The following is a 19,376-nucleotide window of genomic DNA, read 5'->3' on the forward strand; positions in this document are numbered from 1 at the left end:
CGTTGCAGTGCATGGGCCTCTCATTGCAGTGGCTTCTCTTGTTGCAGAGCACTGGCTCTAGGCATGCGGGCTTCAGTAGTTGTAGCATGCAGGCTCAGTAGTTGTGGCTCATGGGCTCTAGAGCACAGGCTTAGTAGTTGTGGTGTACAGTTTCTCCACGTCATGTGGGATCTTCCCGGACCAGGGCCTGAACCTATGTCCGCTGCATTGGCAGGCAGAGTCTTAACCACTGCACCACCAGGGAAGGCCCAGGGGAGGTTTTTAAGAAGCAGAGTGATGTGACTTGAAGCAAACTACAGCCATTTGTACCTGTATGGTCTGTGAACTACAAAAGGTTTTTACATTTTTAGTATATGTGCTGCCGAAGCAAGTGCAGGGGGTTTTACATCTTTAAAGGGTTGGAAAGAAAGGAGGGATGGATGATTGTCAGACAGCCAGAAGAAGAGAAGATGCCACAAAGAACATATTGCCCACAAAGCTCCCCAAAAGCTTTTTTTACAGGTGAAGTTTACTGACACTGAGCTAGATTCAGAAAGACCATAACTACCTTTTATTGAATGCTTATTTTATACCAGGTTTTAATATCAATTATCTTTTATTTGCAAAAGTAGGTGGCTTGTCAAGGGCTATGTAGCTTAGTGATTGGAGCAGGATTTGAACACAGGCTGCCAGCTCTCATGGTGGTGCTTTGTCCGGTCTGCAGTGAGAGCTGGAGCCGGTGAGGCTGGATGTTGGGAGGGATTGTTGTGAGGCTTCTGTGACACTGATGGTAAGATAAGATGCAAGCCTGAATGAGGGGTTTAAAGAAACAGGGAGGGACCGGAGAGACTCCCTAGCGCTCAGAGTCCCTGGATTTGATGGTGAAGGTGAGAACGCAGAAAGAGTCCCATCTGAACCCTCCTCGTCCTGGGCCTTCTCTTCCTTGAGATTCTCGCCTGCTTTCTTTTCAGGCTCTTTGCCAACGTTTACTCCTGCCATTGCTTTTCTTTAGCCAAGCTGCCTGGAGTAGTGAGGAGGGCAGTGGCCCTGCAATGGAAAGACTCATATTCCAGCTCTGGACCTTTTATCACCGAGGCAATGTGACCCTCTACAGCTGTCAGACATTCGAAGCATGATGACCACAGCTGGGAAGGCTGTGGGAAAACTGGAGCACATAACACCAGTAGCAGTGCATTTGGGTGGGAACTTCCAGAAACCAAATTGGAAAATTCTGGAAACTTATCTTGAGAAAATAGATAATAGTAGATTCACAGAATAATGAATAAATAAAATCTTCACTAATGTATCACTACAATGTTATTTATATAAGAAATAAATTAGTAACAACTTAAAAGCTGCTATTAGGGTAATGGTCAAAAACATTTTTGTTTGTCTATCTGAAGAAAAGTCAGGTGGCCGTTAAAAATAAGAATTACAGACTGTGTGGCGACAAGAAAAAAATCTTGTGTTTCGCGTTAAGTGAAAGAAGTTGATACTAAATTCTATACAATCACCATCTAAAGGGTGATTGTATATATGGACCAAGATAGTCAGTCCATTTGTAAAAACAAGAAAAGTATGTAGAGTGAATTTTTCCTATTTCCTTTTCCTCCTGATAAGTTTCTATAATAATAACAAATTCTTTTTACAAATTCAGGAATCTAAAGTTGTGTTAATATCTCAGTGCTTTTCAAAAGAGGCTGCTTAAAATATATAGCAGTTGACTGGTTTTCCTGGTAATAGGAAGGTAATAGGTAATAGGAAGGTGAAAACGGATGTTTTCAGGTGGTGCATACTTTCAAAATTTCCTTCCTGATAGTGCTTTTGGTCAAAAGGAAAAATGACTAGGCTACTGCCGTGGCTGAGTTTGTACCTTCACCTTCCCTCCTCTTGGGGCAGAGGCAAACCAGGGCCAACGAGTAGATGCATGTTGTTTTTGTTTGCTTAGTACCACTTTTCTTCCTTGGTAAGAGTAGTTCGATTTTCCTTTGAGTAACTATCCTTGCTCCATCTCTGTGGCTCTTGGGCTGGGACAAGACCTAGGCTTGGCCAAAGTGAACACTGCATCATGTGGCCACAGTGGTTATTTTAAGGAGGGCATGTGCCCCAAGCATGTAAGTCAGGTCTGGGAACTTTAGCGACATAATTGTGAAAGTGGCACTCTCTACAAGAGTGCTAAGCTGGAAGAATAGAAGTTTGGAGGTGCTAGGGACCATCATGGAGACACTGGAACTTGACAATGAAGTAATACTGGGAACAGAGTTGGACAGGGATCGGGGGGGAGGAGGGAGAAAGAGAATGATGACATTGTGACCCTTGATCCCGTTGTTTCTGAATGGAATCATAACTTGAACTTCCTGGTTAGATGAGCCAATAGTTCTTTTCTCTGTCTCTCTCTTTCTGTTTTGTTTTTTTTGCGGTACGCGGGCCTCTCACTGTTGTGGCCTCTCCGGTTGCGGAGCACAGGCTCCGGACGCGCAGGCTCAGCAGCATGTGGGATCTTCCCGGACCGGGGCACGAACCCGCGTCCCCTGCATCAGCAAGCGGACTCTCAACCACTGTGCCACCAGGGAAGCCCTGTCTCTGTCTCTCTTTGTCTCTGTCTTTCTCTCCTTCTCCCTCCCCTGGATCCCTTTCCCTCCCTCTCTTTTTCTCCTTAACCCAGCTTGAATTGGGTTCCTTCCACAGGCAACTCAAAAACTCCTGCCTATAAAGGATGTCACCTTTTTGCTTCACTCCCAGGCCAGAGGAGGTAGGAAAGTGACCAAAGTAAAGTGGACAGCTGAGAAGGAAGTGAGCCCTGGCTTGTTCAGTACAAAATCCTTTTTAACCTTGTGTGTGCTCTGGCGAGGGCAAGTCCCTTTTGCACCGGGAAAAAGCCTTTGCTGGCAAGATGGCTGCTGTTAAAGATGAAGGATGAGTGTGGGAACTTTGGGGATATGTACTGGTCGGGGAGGGGGAAGGAATCAGTATGGCTGAAACGCAGACTTTAAAATGCACGTAACTTACAGGCAGCCTCAGAACTTAGATCACACAGAAATGATCAGCAGGTTTGCATGGTGCTTTTATTACTGCTCCCTCTTGATGGTTCCTCCAGCATAATTATTATTCTGTATGCTTTGGAAAATTTCTTTGTACATTTAGTATCAGGCTATTTCTCATTTTTATTTTCCTGCTTTTTTAACCTTCTTATTCCAAAGTCACTGTCTGACTGTTTTACAGTAAAGATTTGTGTGCAGCTTAAATCAGTTGCTACACATCAAAGAGTCCTGTGCATATGTAATAAAGTTGTGTTGCAGGGAGTGGGTAATGGCAATCTTGGTTGAAATTTTCGAATCTGTATTAGTCAACTCTCTGCATAAATGGAAGACTTGATTTCTTTCACCTGTTTCATCAGGTGTGGCTCAGATAGGAACACCTGAATGCTACAGGGAAGAAACCAGAGCATTTAGAAAACCTGTGCAGCTGCTAAAAGTTTCCTAATTTTATGGACTGAATGTTTATGTCCCCCTGAAATTCTTATGTTGAAATCCTAACACTTAAAGTGATTGTATTAGAAGGTGGCATGGGGGGCTTTGGGAGTGATTAGGTTACAAGGGTGAAACTCTCATGGATGGGATTATGCCCTGATAAAAGAGACCCCAGAGACAGCTCACTTGTCCCTTCCCCTGTGTGAGGACACAGCAAGAAGACCACCTCCCACCAGACACTCAGTCTGCTGGTGCCTTGATCCTGGACTTCCCAGCCTTCAGAACTGTGAGAAATAAATATTTGTTGTTTAAATCACCCCGTCTATGGTGTTCTTGTTTATAGCAGCCTGAATGGACTGCGACACCTAAAGTATTGGTCATTTGCCTGCTTTTTCTCCACCCTCATTCCCACCTTTCTGTGCTGGCTATGTACGCAGTGGCCGGCTCTAAGACCCAGCAGGCTATTTCCCAGACTCCCTCCCCAGCTGACTCTGATTAGGTTATGCTGGTGGGAGGCCCAGGTTGAGCCTCCAATGGGGAGCCTCTTTGTTGGTTCCAACACCAGCACCCGAGACCCTGTGGTGGTTCCATGCTAATTCCCGCAGGTTCTGGCCCCTCCGCTATGGTTCTGGGCTGCGTTAACATCTCTTCTCCATTTTGTTTTTCCAGCCTTAGGGGTGGTGTTATGGGCTCAGTTACGCCCCACCCCCAATTTATATGCTGAAGTCCTAACTCCCTAATACCTCGGAATGTGACTGTATTTGGAGATAGGGTGCTTAAAGAGGTAATTAAGCGTAAATGAGGTCGTTAGGGTGGACCCTAATCCAATATGACTCATGTCCTTGTAAGAAGAGGAGGTTAGGACACAGACACACATAGAGGGAAGTCCAGGTGAACACACAGGGACAAGATGCCACCTACAAGCCAAGGAGAGAGATCTCAGAAGAAACCAACCCTGCCAACACCTTGATCTCAGACTTCTGACCTCCAAAACTGTGAGAAAATAAATTTTCTTTGGTTAAGCCACCAGGTCTGTGGTATTTTGTTAGGGCAGCCCTAGCATATAATTACAGGTGGTATCTGTTCACCTCTGAGTTAACCTGCTGTCTCTGCTTGGCTTTCTCAGATCTTTTATGGGGCCAATTTCTTATATTAAATTCCTTATTTGAAATACAGACACTGAAAACAGGATATGGTGATTTTTCTTTTTGGCACTTCATTAAGAAACATTCTTTTTGTAAACTAATGTCAAGAGCTATTTAAGGAAAACAAAATGCTCACCATTGAAAACTGAACAATTTTACTTATAATGCTGATTTTTTTTTTTTTTTTTTTTTTTTTTTTTTTTTGCTCCTTACCCTCACGGGTCTTAAGTTTTCTTTTCTCACCTTACATTTAGACCTCTGCCAATTGTTTCCTCAGAAACAGTGGTTAGGTGGCCTTTTCCCTGGCTGTCTAAGCTGCTTGGGCTTAGTCCTTACCCTTACCTGGCAGAGCCCAGTAAAAGCTGCTGAAGGGAGTAAGATATAGGCAGCTATCAGAGACCTTATCATGAGTGAGCCTTAAGCCTTGTTAAATGAGATAAATGTTGCCACAGTCTTGCCCACTCATGGACTTGGATAACTCCTACCAGTTCCTTTAGGATTTCCCTCTGGTATTGTATTCTCTAGAAGTCTTCTCTTCCTATCTCTTCCCCCAAAGACAGGAATCCCAGGGTATGGATTCTGAGAAGGAGTCTTATTGGCGAGTGCCCTTGGGAGTGCCACCCGTGAAGGAGTGAGGACTACTGACGGGGCGGAGGGAGAAGTCGAACAGCACTGCGGTTGCACAAGCACCGTCAACTAACCCTCCATGACGGCGCAAGAGGTCCACTGTGGGCCACGGAATGTGAGCTGCACCCCCTGGGAGGACGCGTGACCTCAGGTAAGGGAGTCTCCTCAGCAGAGGGCAGAGGGACAGGGCTGTGAGCTGTCAGCAGGCAAGGCTTCTAGCAGCTTCTAGGTGCTGAAGGGGGGTGAGGGTGGCTCAATATCGTGTCCACTGGGATTGGTCTGGTGAAAGTTCTCAGGGACTCAGGGTGTACCTCATAGCATCTTGGGATACTGCATTTACATGTCCGCCTGAGACTGTGGGCTCTTTGGGACCAGGTGAATCTTATTACATCATTTGCTGTATCTCCATCACCCAGGAAAAACACGGTACACAGCAGGCACCTGATGAATGTTGCATTTATTGGGGAAAGATGTCTACTTGTTTTACCTAGTAATTGTGGTAGGCAGGGAAGTTAATGTGTCATGCTCTCCTTTGAAGACTGGCTTTAAAATATCTTATTTTTAATTCCATTCTGGAGAGGCTTATGGGACTCAGACTCTAGAGTATGAAAATCCTGGAGGACCCATTTAGGGCAAAGCAGGAAGCCTGAAAGTGTGCCTGGTGAACTCATCATAAACAGGAACAGAGAGACACATGCTGAGAAAGACATGCCCAGGAACTGGGCAGGAATGGCCAAATGCTCTCTGGGCATCGTTTTCCCTCCAGCCATTCTGTCTTCATAGACATGACTCAGAGGTTGGCATTCAGTGCAAGCTTTTGTTTAGGTGCCCCTGCTTCCAGCAGGCTCCAAAGTCAATAGGCCATGGACTCCCCACCAGAGTCAGGTAAGAAGAAGGGTTGAAAGGCAGCAACATCAACAGGAAATAAAACATTTTTATTGAATATCTGTGTAATATGTTAAGTCATTTTTAACAACAATCAGAAAACTGTGGAATTCACTACACGAAATGAAACAAAATTTAAACTACCTCGTCAAAAATGAAGGTAAAATACAGCTAAGGAGTTGACTCGCGGGCCACGAGCCATATGGCAGAAGAAAACACCCCAACATTTCTACAAGATACAGAGAATACCCACACAGAGCAGCACTCAAGCAGGCAGTAAATATACACAAAGGCAACTAGGATCTTTCTAGAGCATCAGATTCTAATACTTTACACAGCTCTGTCAGAAAGGTACGTGTGGCTTATTGGAGGATGAATCTTGGTCTTAAAGCAGGTTCGGTCACTGACTTGTGACAGGTAGCGTAGTACCAACTAATTCTATCGTGACAATATCCCATGTCTGGCAGTGTTGCAAGAGAATGCATTAATCATGCTTTAATGCAAGAAATGATGTGTATTCGGCAGCTCGAACCTGCTTGTTTCAAAATGTTTGTTTCAGCGTGAACAACTTAAAACTGAAATATGGTGAAATCAAATGTCATTTTCTGGTATTCAAGGAATTTTTAAAAGTCAGTCAACTCTCTTTGGTAAGGTCCGATCTTTGAAGTTGGAAGGAGTCTCATCTGAATCTTCTGTTCAAACTGGTATTTAATCTCACATCGTGACTTGTGCATTTTCTATTACCTACCTTTTGAAAAAAGTATGGACCATCCATGGAAGAGGGAGATGTTATTCTCCCTTTGTCCTCCAGGTCTATCCCAGTTCTAAGGAGTTTGCTACGACTGGGCTGAAAGGCCAAAGGGCTTGCCTATTCTTTGATGAGGAAAGAACAAGACAGGAATTGTAGTTTTATCAGGAAACAGCCAACCCCATGTTTGAAGCTTCCCATCAGCCCTTTTTGAATTCTCTTTGCAGTTGTAAAAGCCATGGTGCGATATCTGAAAGTCTGAACGTGAGGCTAATGCTTAGTTTTCCTTCATTTTGTTTTGGTATTTTTGGAGACAAAACTTTCACTTCAGAGCATCACTACTCTCTGTGGCCTGCGAGTGAAAAGGGTCACAGAGGTGAGTGGGAGAAAAGGCTACATGCAGTGTGAGATCATGGGCTGCCTTTCGGCAAAGCGGTGGTCTAACATAGTGGGGAAAAATAGGGAATATTGCACAGTGCTTGACGAAATGCTGTGTGTTCCACCCCATGCTTTGTATCTTTCTTGTCCTATGCATAGCTTTTCAGTGCTGAATTGGTCCTTTGTAATGAGAACGGTTTGTGCTACACACACCTTGGGCAGTGCAGTAGGAGGGAATGGCAGTATTGTTACAATATCACTACGGAATAGATTGAGTGCTATCCACTGAGGAAACTACATTACGTGTCTAAGCACACAGGGCAGTCACAGTGTTACACAGAGCAGTCCTTTAAGACTCTTATGGAATGACTAGTAGCTTTGTAATAGTGCCATTTACTACATAATAACACTGAAAACATTTAAAAACTCCTCCTAAATCAAGCATCTAGTATACATCAGAGGTTGCTTCAGTTTTCTAGAACTTGTTCTTGGTTTTGTTTCACCTTTTTTTAAAGGACAAATTAAAACTTATTTACGTAAAAAGAGCATATAAAAAGATCACTAGCTGTCTGTTTTGGCTTAATGGAAGTGCATTCAGAACTATGGCTAATTGTTTTATTTTTTCCTCTTTTGTTGGGATTACAATACTGTCTGCTTACCACAAAGTAATTTTGTGTCATAAGCACAGATTGCTGTGTTAAAAATATTCTGCATTCCTTCTAATCTGGTTTTGTATAGTAAAATATTTTGTTACAAAGTCTGATGTGCAAACCTTTTGAAGTTATAGTAGGTGTGAAATCTGGAACAGAATTCACAGGATGCACATTTTGTATAAAGGTGTTAACGGAGAGCTACTTTTTTCTTTTTAAATAGTCAGGCAGTATTTCAGAAATGCTGACTTCTCTCCTCAGCTTCTTTCCCACCCACCCCATCCCCAAACAAATGCACACGTACACACACACACACACACACACACACGGAACACCATCGTGTCATTACTCTATATGCAGTAATGTGAAACACACACACACACACACACACACGGAACACCATCGTGTCATTACTCTATATGCAGTAATGTGAAATCATTGACCCCTGTTCAGTTGCTTCCTCGAATGTAAGAGTGAAGCATAACTTGAGCTCTGTAGATATGTACAGACAGGTGCTATTCTGGTTTGTGGCTGTAATTCCTGGAGGTCAGGCTGGATGCTGCTCAGATCATGCTAATTTGCCTGTGAAGAAATTCTGCAAAATTGGATTCATCCACCAAATATGTGGTGTCAGCGTATCTTGGTGCTCATATGATTCAATAGAAAGCTCAGGTTTAAGTTGTCCTTTAAGATGTCAGTTTCACTGTACTAGTGCCTTACAAGTTGATATTTTTGCTGGAATGCAGACAATACTATATTTACCCTATAATATATTATCAGCTCTCCTATGTCTCAGTCAATTTACATAGTTTAAAATAGAACATCTTATTAAAAACATCTAGATATACACAGATTAGGAAACGCTTACAACATACAAATGCACAAACTAGAAATAAATCTTTAGCATACTGGTATATACAACAGTGTGATACAATAAATAATTTCAGTCATGCTCTATCTACACAGCATATTGCTTAAAAGAAGAGTAGATTTGGAGAGCAGTGGTATGACGAAGGGCTTAGGGGCTCTCTACGTTTAAATCTGTGCAAATTAAAACAGGATTTGAAGTACCACTGATTTGTGTTAGGAATGCATGGCTGGGAAAATGAAAGGACCCATATTACTGAGGTATTTACAGATACTGGCTAAAGAGCACTACGTGGACAAATGCAGAAAGGCTCCTTCCCTTCACTTCTTGACGGCCAGCATGGCGTCAACTTCCTCCTCTACCTGTAGGGTGTGCCATTGGGCAATGGGTCGCCTGGGGTTGGCCAGCATATCTGACCAATGTCGCAGCTCCGCGCCGGTGCTATTGTAGCCCACAAAGACTTTGCCGATGGCATCGTTCTTGCCAATCTTGTCATAGTCCAAAACAGTTACCACCACTTGCACTTTCTGAAAGAGGACACAAAATAAACATTAATCATCCAGCTCTAGAGATAAAGCCCTACTACCTAGCTTCCTTGAGATCAAAGCAGTTGGAAATAAGAAGACCCAATCTCCAAACACCAGGACAAGGAGGAAAATGGCCTGAACGTGAAAACCCGAGTCCAGTCCCTGCCATTATTACATCATCATCATCTCCTTCAGCATCTTCAAAATACTCAGTAAATGTTAATTTTGGCACAATTCTAAGACTTGCATGTGAACTATTCAGTTACAATAGATCCTGTTAACACTGACATTATAGAGATAAGATGCTGAAGCTCAGAGAGGTTAAATCACATGCCTGAAGTCATATAAGAAATGAGTGGTTTGGTTTCGGGAGTCCATGTTATAAAATACCATGCCCGGCTGCCCATGTCAACTTGTATTCATTTTTTTTTTTTTAAGTCTTTATTGAATTTGTTACAATATTGCTTCTGTTTTGGTTTTTTTTGGCCGCAAGGCATGTGGGAGTGTAGCTCCCCGACCAGGGGTCGAACCCGCACCTCCTGCATTGGAAGGCAAAGTCTTAACCACTGGACCACCAGGGAAGTCCCCTGTATTCACCTTTAAATCCAGTTGTTTCCATTGTTTCATCAGCAGAATTTCTGGCATTAGTACTCAGATCTTTTTTTTTTTTTTTGGTTACAATTTTCAAAGCAACCATGTACTGCAATCCTATTTCAGGTGGGAAGAGCCAGCATAGTTTTACATAAAACTAATATAGAATTTCAGCTAATCACATGATTATTGTGAGTTTAAAGTGTGACAACAGAGTGAAAGTCTTAAAAAAGTAGTAATTAACTAAAGATAATTTTTCTCATTCATATATTCTCTCAATAGCATTTATTAAGTAACTGTGTATCCAGCATTGACATCAACTGGAATAACTCTATAGGCCACACAAGATTTACTCCAGTGATTCCATTAGGTTGTGAGGGTTTATTTAATGCCTTACTTTTTTGAACTGGTGAAAGCAAACCCATACAATTTTGACACGAAAGAAACACTTTTTAAAAGTATGTTTTAGTTCTTCCTAAGTAATGAATTTGCTTAGTCAAAATAGGCAATGGCTCCAATCTAGAAACCAAGGGAGAAGATAAAGGAAAAATTTAGAATAAAGTAGAATGTGTAGCATTTGGTGGCCAGAGGCAAAAGAAGCAGAAAATGTAATGATGGAAGCTAGGGCCAGATGAAGATCCTGCTTGGTTGTGGCCCTTTACTGGGCTTTGTACTCTGAGGACTGCATTATTGGGCGAATGTGCTGAGAGATGTCACCAACATACAGCTTCAGATCAGAGATCTGAAAGTGGAATTTAGAATGTAAAATGCAACACATGGGCAGTAAAGGAAACAAATTTCCATCTTTCCTTGTGCCGCCTTGGATTGATTCCATTATCAAGGGAATTACCTATTCACTGGATGGCATTCGAAACCAAGAACAGAATCACCTTGGTTCTGAGCACCTTTCCCAAGCGAATTCATCTGGATGCAGTCATATTGCAAGGAATGAGGGACAGGGACAGTAGGGTCGTCATGCACAAAAGTAGCAAGGATTTTGGAGGTTGGAGTGAATAGTTAGAGTGAATTTTGATTCTTTCACCTAGGAATGTATTGATTAGTAGCAATCAAGACAAAATATCCTTATAAAGGCCTTGGGTTAATTTTTTCAGCTGCATATGTAATCTATACATTTTTTGGTGGGGGGTGGTTTGCAACCTTTTCATATGCTTTTGGAAATCAGCATATTTTGCTTCTCTCAATGTATTTCATATGGATAGAGACAGATAGAAAGACAGACAATCGTATAACCTCAGGGTAAATAAAACCTAAGCCCCCCCCCCCAAAAAAAAAAAACCTAAGCCCCTATTATAGCATGTTAAATGCTCAATTATTTTCTCTAGGGAAATGCAAAGACTAGGATAGCAGCCTATTGGGGAAAAGAAGAAAGAAAAGAACAAATTGACTTTAGGAGCGGTGAAGAAGGGATGCAGTCAAAGGCATGCTCATTATTTCCATGCCTCATGGACTGTGTATTGGGCTGAGGTTCTCTCTGTCCTGACAAAATGTTATCTTCTCTGAAAGGCTGCCCCAGAAACCTAGCATACATCTTGTTTTTAATGTGCTTCATTTTCAATATATTTGCATTTGCTGGAATTTATAGTTGAAAAGGGACATGTATTTTGTTTTTAAAGGTATAGAATTGTAGCTCAAAGGAGAAGATTTACAATAGGATTTTTCATCTCAATGTCCTGCCTCATATTGTTTTGTGGAATTAAAACACAAAATGCCAGGCGGTGTTAGTTTCCATAGGAATAATGTCTCAGAACTCAAAAAAGAGTTCACTGAATAAATATTGCAAAATAAATTGTTGGAGAAATTGGATGTCTTAGGTTGCCAGTGGGTCCAAAGCAGTGAGCTCACTGGTTCAGGCTAGTAAACAAGTGACTGGGGACAGGGAATCAGTGTCTTCTGCAATGTCATTTACTTATATAACAGCTATTGAAAGTAAATAAGTATGTACAATCGGCTGCCATGTGAAAATGTATATAAGAAAGGTTATATAAAAACCATGAACTACTGTGAGGATGGTGGGATTACTGATGATTTAAAAAACTGCCTTATATTATACAGTAGCTACTAGCCACATGTAGCTGTTTAAATTTAAATAAATTAAAATTAAAGTTCCTTGTTTATACTAGTGGCTGAGGTGCTCATGACCTACCTATGGCTGGTGGCTACCCTACTGGACAATACTGATGACGTTTCCATCCTTACAGAGTTCTGTTGGAAAGTGCTGATTTACATATTGTTTTAATCTTATTGTTAGATCCATTTTCTAATACATAAAATGTTAATTTGAATAAAAGACAACATTAGCATCGTGAATAAGAATGATGGGAACAATTTACTGAGTGTTTGTATGTGCTTAGCACCGTTCCAAATGCTTTTACATGCATGGTCTCACTTTGACATGGATTCTGTTATTATTCCTATTTTATATATGAGACAATTCTAAGCCTCAGTTTCCTTATATGTGTATAAAATTGGGGTAATAATAGTACCTTGCTTATAAGATTATTGTAAGGATTAAATGAGATTATGCAGGTAAAGTGCTTACCTTGGGCCTAGGTACAAAATAAATATACAATAAATGTAGCTATTATATTAGCTTTCTTCATGGAATAAAGGTGTGATTCATTCCTACGGTACTGTATTTTAAGACTAGGTTAAAAATAAAAATATGCAACTGAAGAATATTTGCTGCATTTTGTTATTCTGGACCATTAGAAGGTTCCATGCTGTAGTTTTGATGCCTACCCTTCATCTCTCCTTCAAGTCATGAGCAAACTTCTATAGGACTGAAAAGATAGACCCACATCAATTTTTTTATAAAGTGTAAAAATAGTGTGGCTTTAAGAAATTTGACTCTCTGATACCCATTAAAGATTAGCAAGAATAGGGCTTCCCTGGTAGCGCCGTGGTTGGGAATCTGCCTGCCAATGGAAATCCGCCTGCCAACGCAGGGGACACGGTTTCGAGCCCTGGTCCAGGAAGTTCCTACATGCCGCGGGGCAACTAAGTCTGCGAGCCACAACTACTGAAGCCCGTGCTCCGCAAAAAGAGAAGCCACTGCAATGAGAAGCCCGAGCACTGCAAGGAAGAGTAGCCCCCACTCTCGGCAACTGGAGAAATCCCACACACAGCAACGAAGACCCAACGCAGCCATAAATAAATAAATATTAAAAAAAAAGAAGAAAGATTAGCAAGAATAGCCCATAATTAATGGATGCGAACTTTGGATCCAAGAGCCTAACTATGAATATGACGTAAGAAAACCTAAAAGTATTTAAGAATGACTAAATAATAAGATCATATGCTATCACTGTGTCTACATGTAGCACCCTATTTTGAACATGTTAACCACAAGGTCTTTTAATAGGATAATTCCTATCATAACAAATATTATCTAGCAAATTAAGGTTCTGTCTTTACAAAAATAACCATCCATTCCAACTCAGAAACAGGAAGCTGAATTTAAACAATGAAAAATACAACTTAGCCTAATTTTTCTACTGTTAATTATTTTTTAATAGCGAAAGATTAAAGATGCTGCATATTTAGCATCAACCAAAATGTTTCCTTTATCACTACTTTTTTTTTTTTTGCTACAAAGAGGTGATAATGAGAATTACATATTGTGGCCTGGGAGTAAAGAGTGAAAGCTTATTTTCTCTCGACCTTTTAACCTTTGTGGATGTACTGTTTGAATTAGTAGAGTGGTTCTGTTCTTTTTCCTACTTTATTTCTGCTCAACAGAATGACAGCTGTTTTTGGCTGATGAATCAGCACATCCTGTGCTGTATATTTTATCATTTCCCTCTTGATGTAGTTTGAGCATTAAATGTGCATGGAATGAGAATAGCAGTTCTGTTATACTTTTCTTTTTTTTGCGGTATGCGGGCCTCTCACTGTTGTGGCCTCTCCCATTGCGGAGCACAGGCTCCAGATGTGCAGGCCCAGCGGCCATGGCTCACGGGCCCAGCCTCTCCACGGCATGTGGGATCTTCCCGGACCGGGGCATGAACCCGCGTCCCCTGCATCGGCAGGCGGACTCTCAACCACTGCGCCACCAGGGAAGCCCAAGAATAGCAGTTCTAATGGAGGCATATGCATTGATAATTCACAAGATCCGTGTGTTTAATTTATATGATCTGAAGAAATGAAATTGAATGGGAAGAAAAAATATGTTTGACATTACCTGGATTTGCTCGAAGGGTACTTCAAAGCTGAATGACTCATTGTAGTAGGGGTTAAGTGTGTTCTTTTTAATCGTTGTCTTTTTCTTCTTCAGCCTCTTGCCATTCTGCATCAGATGAATCTTCACATAAGGGTCTGAAAAACAGAAACAAAAACTTTAGGAAATCAGAGACACATATTTTTATATTATAATTTAGCTTATAAAAAGTCCAAGTATTCCTGACAGGAAAATAATTGTGTAGCATGTAGTTAGTATTTTTTTTGAAATTTCAAGCGTTTTTTTATCGAAAGATTTTAAGTAACCTATGGGCCATGTTTTTTGCCATGATATCTCAATATTTATAGTTGGATTTAGGAAATGAGAGGATTGGTGTGTTGGTAAACCAGCTTTTTGGGAAAAAAAAGTCTTGACATGTAGCATTTGCTAATGTCCATGGTATAAATACTCTCAGCATATGGCTGATTTCAAGCTAACAGTTTAACAATTGGCTCACTAAATTCCTGAAAATTTAACAATTGGCTCTTGTGAGCTGTCAAAGAACTGGCTTCAGTATACCACTGCATGGGAATTAATACTCTTGACAGAGAGGACAAAGGAGACATTTCATTTTTTCATTTATTCATTTGCTCAAACAATATTAGTTAAGCCCTAGGAGTATAGCTGTGAACAAATCAGACCATCCCTGTTTTCAGGATGGAACTTCAGACTTGTGGGGGAAATAGACAATAAGCTTGTAAAGAAAAGAAATACATATGAAATTCTAAGTTGAGAAGAGTGCTGTGGAAGGAAAGAGCAGAGAGATGTATGACAGAGACTCCCAGAGGTATGGTGAGTCTAAGGGAAGAATGGAATTCTTATACTTAGATCACTCAGGTAAGGCCTTTCTGCAGAGGTAACATTTAAAGTAAGATGTGAATATTGAAGGGTAACAAGAGGCCACATGGCTGAGTGTGTGTGTGTGTGTGTGTGTGTGTGTGTGTGTGTGTGTGTGTGTGTGTATGAGACAGAGAGAAAGAGAGATAACCAGGATCTGTGCCAGAACATTTCTAGGTAGAGAAGAGCTTCAGGGATTCAGGGAAAAGAGAATAAGCTGGTAGCACACACAGAGGTAATGAGAAAAGGAGCAGAAAGATTCCCTTAGCAGTTTCCTCAAAGCCTCATTAGGTAAAGTAATAAGTAAGTCACTGGAGGGGGAAGACGATGCTCATTACTAACAGATGAATGACCTCCCTTCAGGTTATTAAGAACCAGTACCCAGGTTTGATAGTAAAATCTACTGTTTTCTTCAACATTTTTCCATCGGATATGTAATACATGTTTATTATAGAAAAAATATCAGGAAGCAAAGATAAACAAAAAGAGGAAGAAATTTAAAATCATCCATGATTTTACTCCCCTAAAATAACCACTGCCAAGCCTTCCAAAATTACTTTTCTTTCCTTTCAGAATGTGTAGAGCTGGGAGAAACTTTACAGATAATCTAGTTTAATGCCCACATATTGTACTTTTAGAAGATAAAACTGCAGACCAGCAAAGGTGGTTTTTATCTCCCTCTTCCTATCCCCTAGTAGAACATAACTCCTGAAGGACAGAAACTTTGTCTGTCATATTCACTAACTGAATTTACTAAACAGTACCTGGAAGTATACATTTTTTATTGACTGAATCAGAGGAACTTGTTTAGGGCTGACCTCATAATCTGGGTCTCCTTATTCTTAGTCCTGTCTTCTTCCCACTGCCCCAAAGCCCACATTACTTGAATATGTGTTGTTTGGGGTTTTTGTTTTTAATGTTACATCCAGTCAAGGGGCTCGTAATGAAGATTTTCATCAAAATGAAGAATATCTTTAAAAGCCAGACCAAGTGATGAGAAACCAAGCCTATCAACTACATAGTTGATCAGTTAAAAAAATGCACTGTAAATAATTGCAAATGAAGGGGAAAAAAGGCCATTTTTACTGATAATCCATCTTGCTGTTCACAGGCAACTCTGATTTTTGGTTCAGAGACCTTCTTTGCTTATGAAGCTCTCTGGGTCCTCCATCCCAGCCAGCCCCTTGCACTTTTACAAAGATGGTCAAGTCTCCAGTTGCTCCTTGGCACTGACAAAATACCCAAATACTAAATACTGACAAATCAATGTTTATGGCTCCTGTGTTCATGTGTTGAAACTTCATCAACTACACTAAGGCACAGGGTTTTGCAAGAGAAGCACGGTGACTGTTTATTCATTTAACACAGTATATGACAAGAAAATTCCTTGTGCATCTGCCATTTGAGCAAGCAAATTAAAAACCCCACAAGATAATTTCAGATTTCAACATGAACTCTGATGTGATGTGATCAATGCCTGGGGGAGAACAAGGTAATTTAGAAAAACTGATCAACAAGGTTCTCACCGAGGAGGCCAGGTTTGAGCTAAAAACCGAATTACAGGAAGGACTGAGTCATTGGTAGATGTGGTGGAAGCTTGAACCAGTCAGAAGGAGCAGCACATGCAAAGCCCTAAGGTTCTTGTCCTTCTGTGTGTCTACGGAACAAGAAGGCAAGGTAGGGAGAGGTAGGCAGTGAGGTCAGAGAGGTAACACTGCTGGCCTCCCACTTTCAAAAGCAGAATCTGCCACTTCTGACCATGATTCAGAGATATTCTATAATTTCATGATACTTACAAGAGGGGACAGGGGGCTGGAAGAGGAGCAGGTATGGGGCTGCTATGAATGTGCAGAGTTAGTCTTTGCCTTTGCAGATCCATCCTGATACAGGTACCGAAGCAACTTACTTTACAGGCAAAATTCCCGTCTTAATCATAACCAAGACTGACAGTAACTTAGAGCTTATTCTTTCCTTTTCCTCCCCATATTTACTGAGATATAATTGACATGTAACATTGTGTAAATTTAAGATGTACAGTGTGATGATTTGATATACATATATATGTGAAGTAATGACCACCATAAGGTTAGTTAACACATTGATCACCTCACATAATTATAGTATTTTTGTGTGTATGGTGAGAACATTTAAGCTCTACTCTCTTAGCAACTTTCAAGTATACAACACAGCATTGTCACCAGCTGTACATTAGATCCCCAGAACTTATTCATCTTATAACTAGAAGTTTGTATCCCTTGATCAATGTCTCCTCATTTCCCTCACTCCTCAGCCCCTGGCAACCACTATTCTATGCTCTTTTTCTATGAGTTTGGCTTTTTAATAGATTCTACATCCACATATAAGAGAGATAATGCAGTATTTGTCTTTCTCCGTCTGACTTATTTCACTTAGTATAACACCCTCAAGGTCCATCCATGATGTCAAAAATGGCAGATTTCCTTCTTTTTGGTGGCTGAATAATCATCTATTTTATATATACCACACTTTCATTACCCATTTATCTGTTGATGAACACTTAGGTTGTTTCCATGTCTTGGCAATTATGAATAATGCTGCAACGGACATGTGGGAATGCAGATATCTTTTTGAGATAGTGATTTCATTAACTTCTGATGCATACCTGGGAGTGGAACTGCTGGATTATATAGTATCTCTACTTTTAATTTTTTTGAGGAACCTCCACACTGTTTTCCATACTGGCTGCACCAATTTATGTTCCCACCAACAGTGCATGAGGGTTCCCTGTTCTCCACATTTGCAAGCACTTGTTATCTCTTGTCTTGTTGATAATAGCCATTCTAGTAGGTTTGAGGTGATATCTCATTATGGCTTTGATTTGTATTTCCCTGATTATTAGTGATATTAGAACATCTTTTCATGTACCTGTTGGCCATTTATGTATCTTCTCTGTAAAAATATCATTCATAACTTCTGCCCATTTTTAATGGATTTAAAAAAATTTTTTTTTTTGCTATTGAGATGTATGAGTTTCTTATATATTTTGGATATTAACCCCTTATCCAATATATGGTTTGCAAATATTTTCTCCCATTCCACAGGTTGTCAGATGTCTTACTCTTTTTCAACTTTTGTGCCTGGATAAGTCTTGACTGTCTAAGCCTGATAGCTTATGTACCCAAGGTGGTCACATTTGAGCATCTTCTTGGTTCAGCCATCCAGAGTCTTACACTGTATCTCCATTTTCTCCAGTCTTCTCCATTTTCATCTACTCTTTGATTGGCTTGATTTCCTAAGTGTCCTCTGGTTGAAGTCTTGCCCTGAATTCTGGTCCCTTTGGAGATGGCCCTAATCCCTTGATTAGTTCATTAGTAACTTCTTTGGGGATCTAGACCTGGCTCCTGTCTCCCTAACTATGGCTGAGTCTTCTAAATGGAAACATACCCACCTAACTATGAGATACTCATCATGCTTTAAGTACACACACATTTTTTGTAAGGATCACCTCTCCCGCAGGGTAAGACCCTGTATAATTAAATTTGTTCTGTTTTAGGGGCTGTTCCACAAAGCAAATCCTTGTCAATTCAGAGTTTCTTAGTGGCTTAGAAATCCTGATCATTGCATAATAAGACATAATTTTATGGAAATGATAAATAGGCTGTAATGAGACTTCCTAACGTTGTTGCTTTTCCTGAGTACAACTGCTGGACACCGTGCATGGCATTCAAACATCTGTTAGGTTTTTGTAAACATGTAAATAGCATGGGGAAATATGCAAGCTACAAAGCTGGGCTACTGTCCTCAGGGACTCCTTACCTCTGTGGCTGCACTGCTTTATTCTGTCCCCAAAACAAGCACTCATGGAACCTTTCATCATCTAAATACTGACAACCCTTCTTCAACACCATTTAGATAATCCCTGTTGCCACTGAAACAGGTGCAAGACTTGGGACAGTTTGCTTCTTTTATTTGTTTAATTTATCTTAAAAAAGGTTAGCGTCTTTTTGTTTTTCAAACTGTGGTAGAAAGGAAGGGCCCTTTTCTGATGTCTGTCTAGTCTCTAATAGTATATGAGTGTAACTTTTCAATTCTGGAAAATGATGGACTGGCATCAGAAAGAAGGTTCTTTATTCCCAATAATAAGCTACAGGTACAAAGAGTGCAGATTCATTGCCTCATTTTGGATGATTTTCAGGTCTATCATTTGGTTTTGTTGTCACTGTGGCACTGCTACCTTCACTCACCATTTGTCGGCTCTCTTTTTGTCTGAAGTCAGCCTACCTGAACTTCATCTCCTTTCTGTCATAATAGCTGTTATGACTTGGTGGTATTTTAGGACACTGCAATGAAGTCACCCTCAAACTTTTATATGTTGACAAGCCTCTTTAATATACATATATATATATATATATATATATATATTTTTTTTTTTTTTTTTTTTTTTTTTTTTTTTGT

The 19,376-nt window shown here is 40.6% G+C and overlaps 1 protein-coding gene across 2 annotated transcripts in view; it reads right to left on the bottom strand.

The window, feature by feature from the left end:
• Window positions 1-9,070: 9,070 nt before the first annotated feature.
• The window catches only part of SYT1 (synaptotagmin 1), a 195,236-nt gene continuing 184,930 nt past the window's right edge, over window positions 9,071-19,376 (bottom strand). For both annotated transcript variants that reach the window (XM_007450159.1, XM_007450158.1), the window contains exons 7-8: window positions 14,070-14,203; window positions 9,071-9,277 (exon numbers count right to left, since the gene is read on the bottom strand). In XM_007450159.1, coding sequence (XP_007450221.1) covers window positions 9,071-9,277; window positions 14,070-14,203 — 341 coding nt within the window. The remainder of the gene's footprint in view (window positions 9,278-14,069; window positions 14,204-19,376) is intronic.

This window comes from Lipotes vexillifer, unplaced genomic scaffold (genome assembly GCF_000442215.2).
Source record: "Lipotes vexillifer unplaced genomic scaffold, Lipotes_vexillifer_v1.1 scaffold694, whole genome shotgun sequence".
Taxonomy (NCBI): Eukaryota; Metazoa; Chordata; class Mammalia; order Artiodactyla; family Lipotidae; genus Lipotes; species Lipotes vexillifer.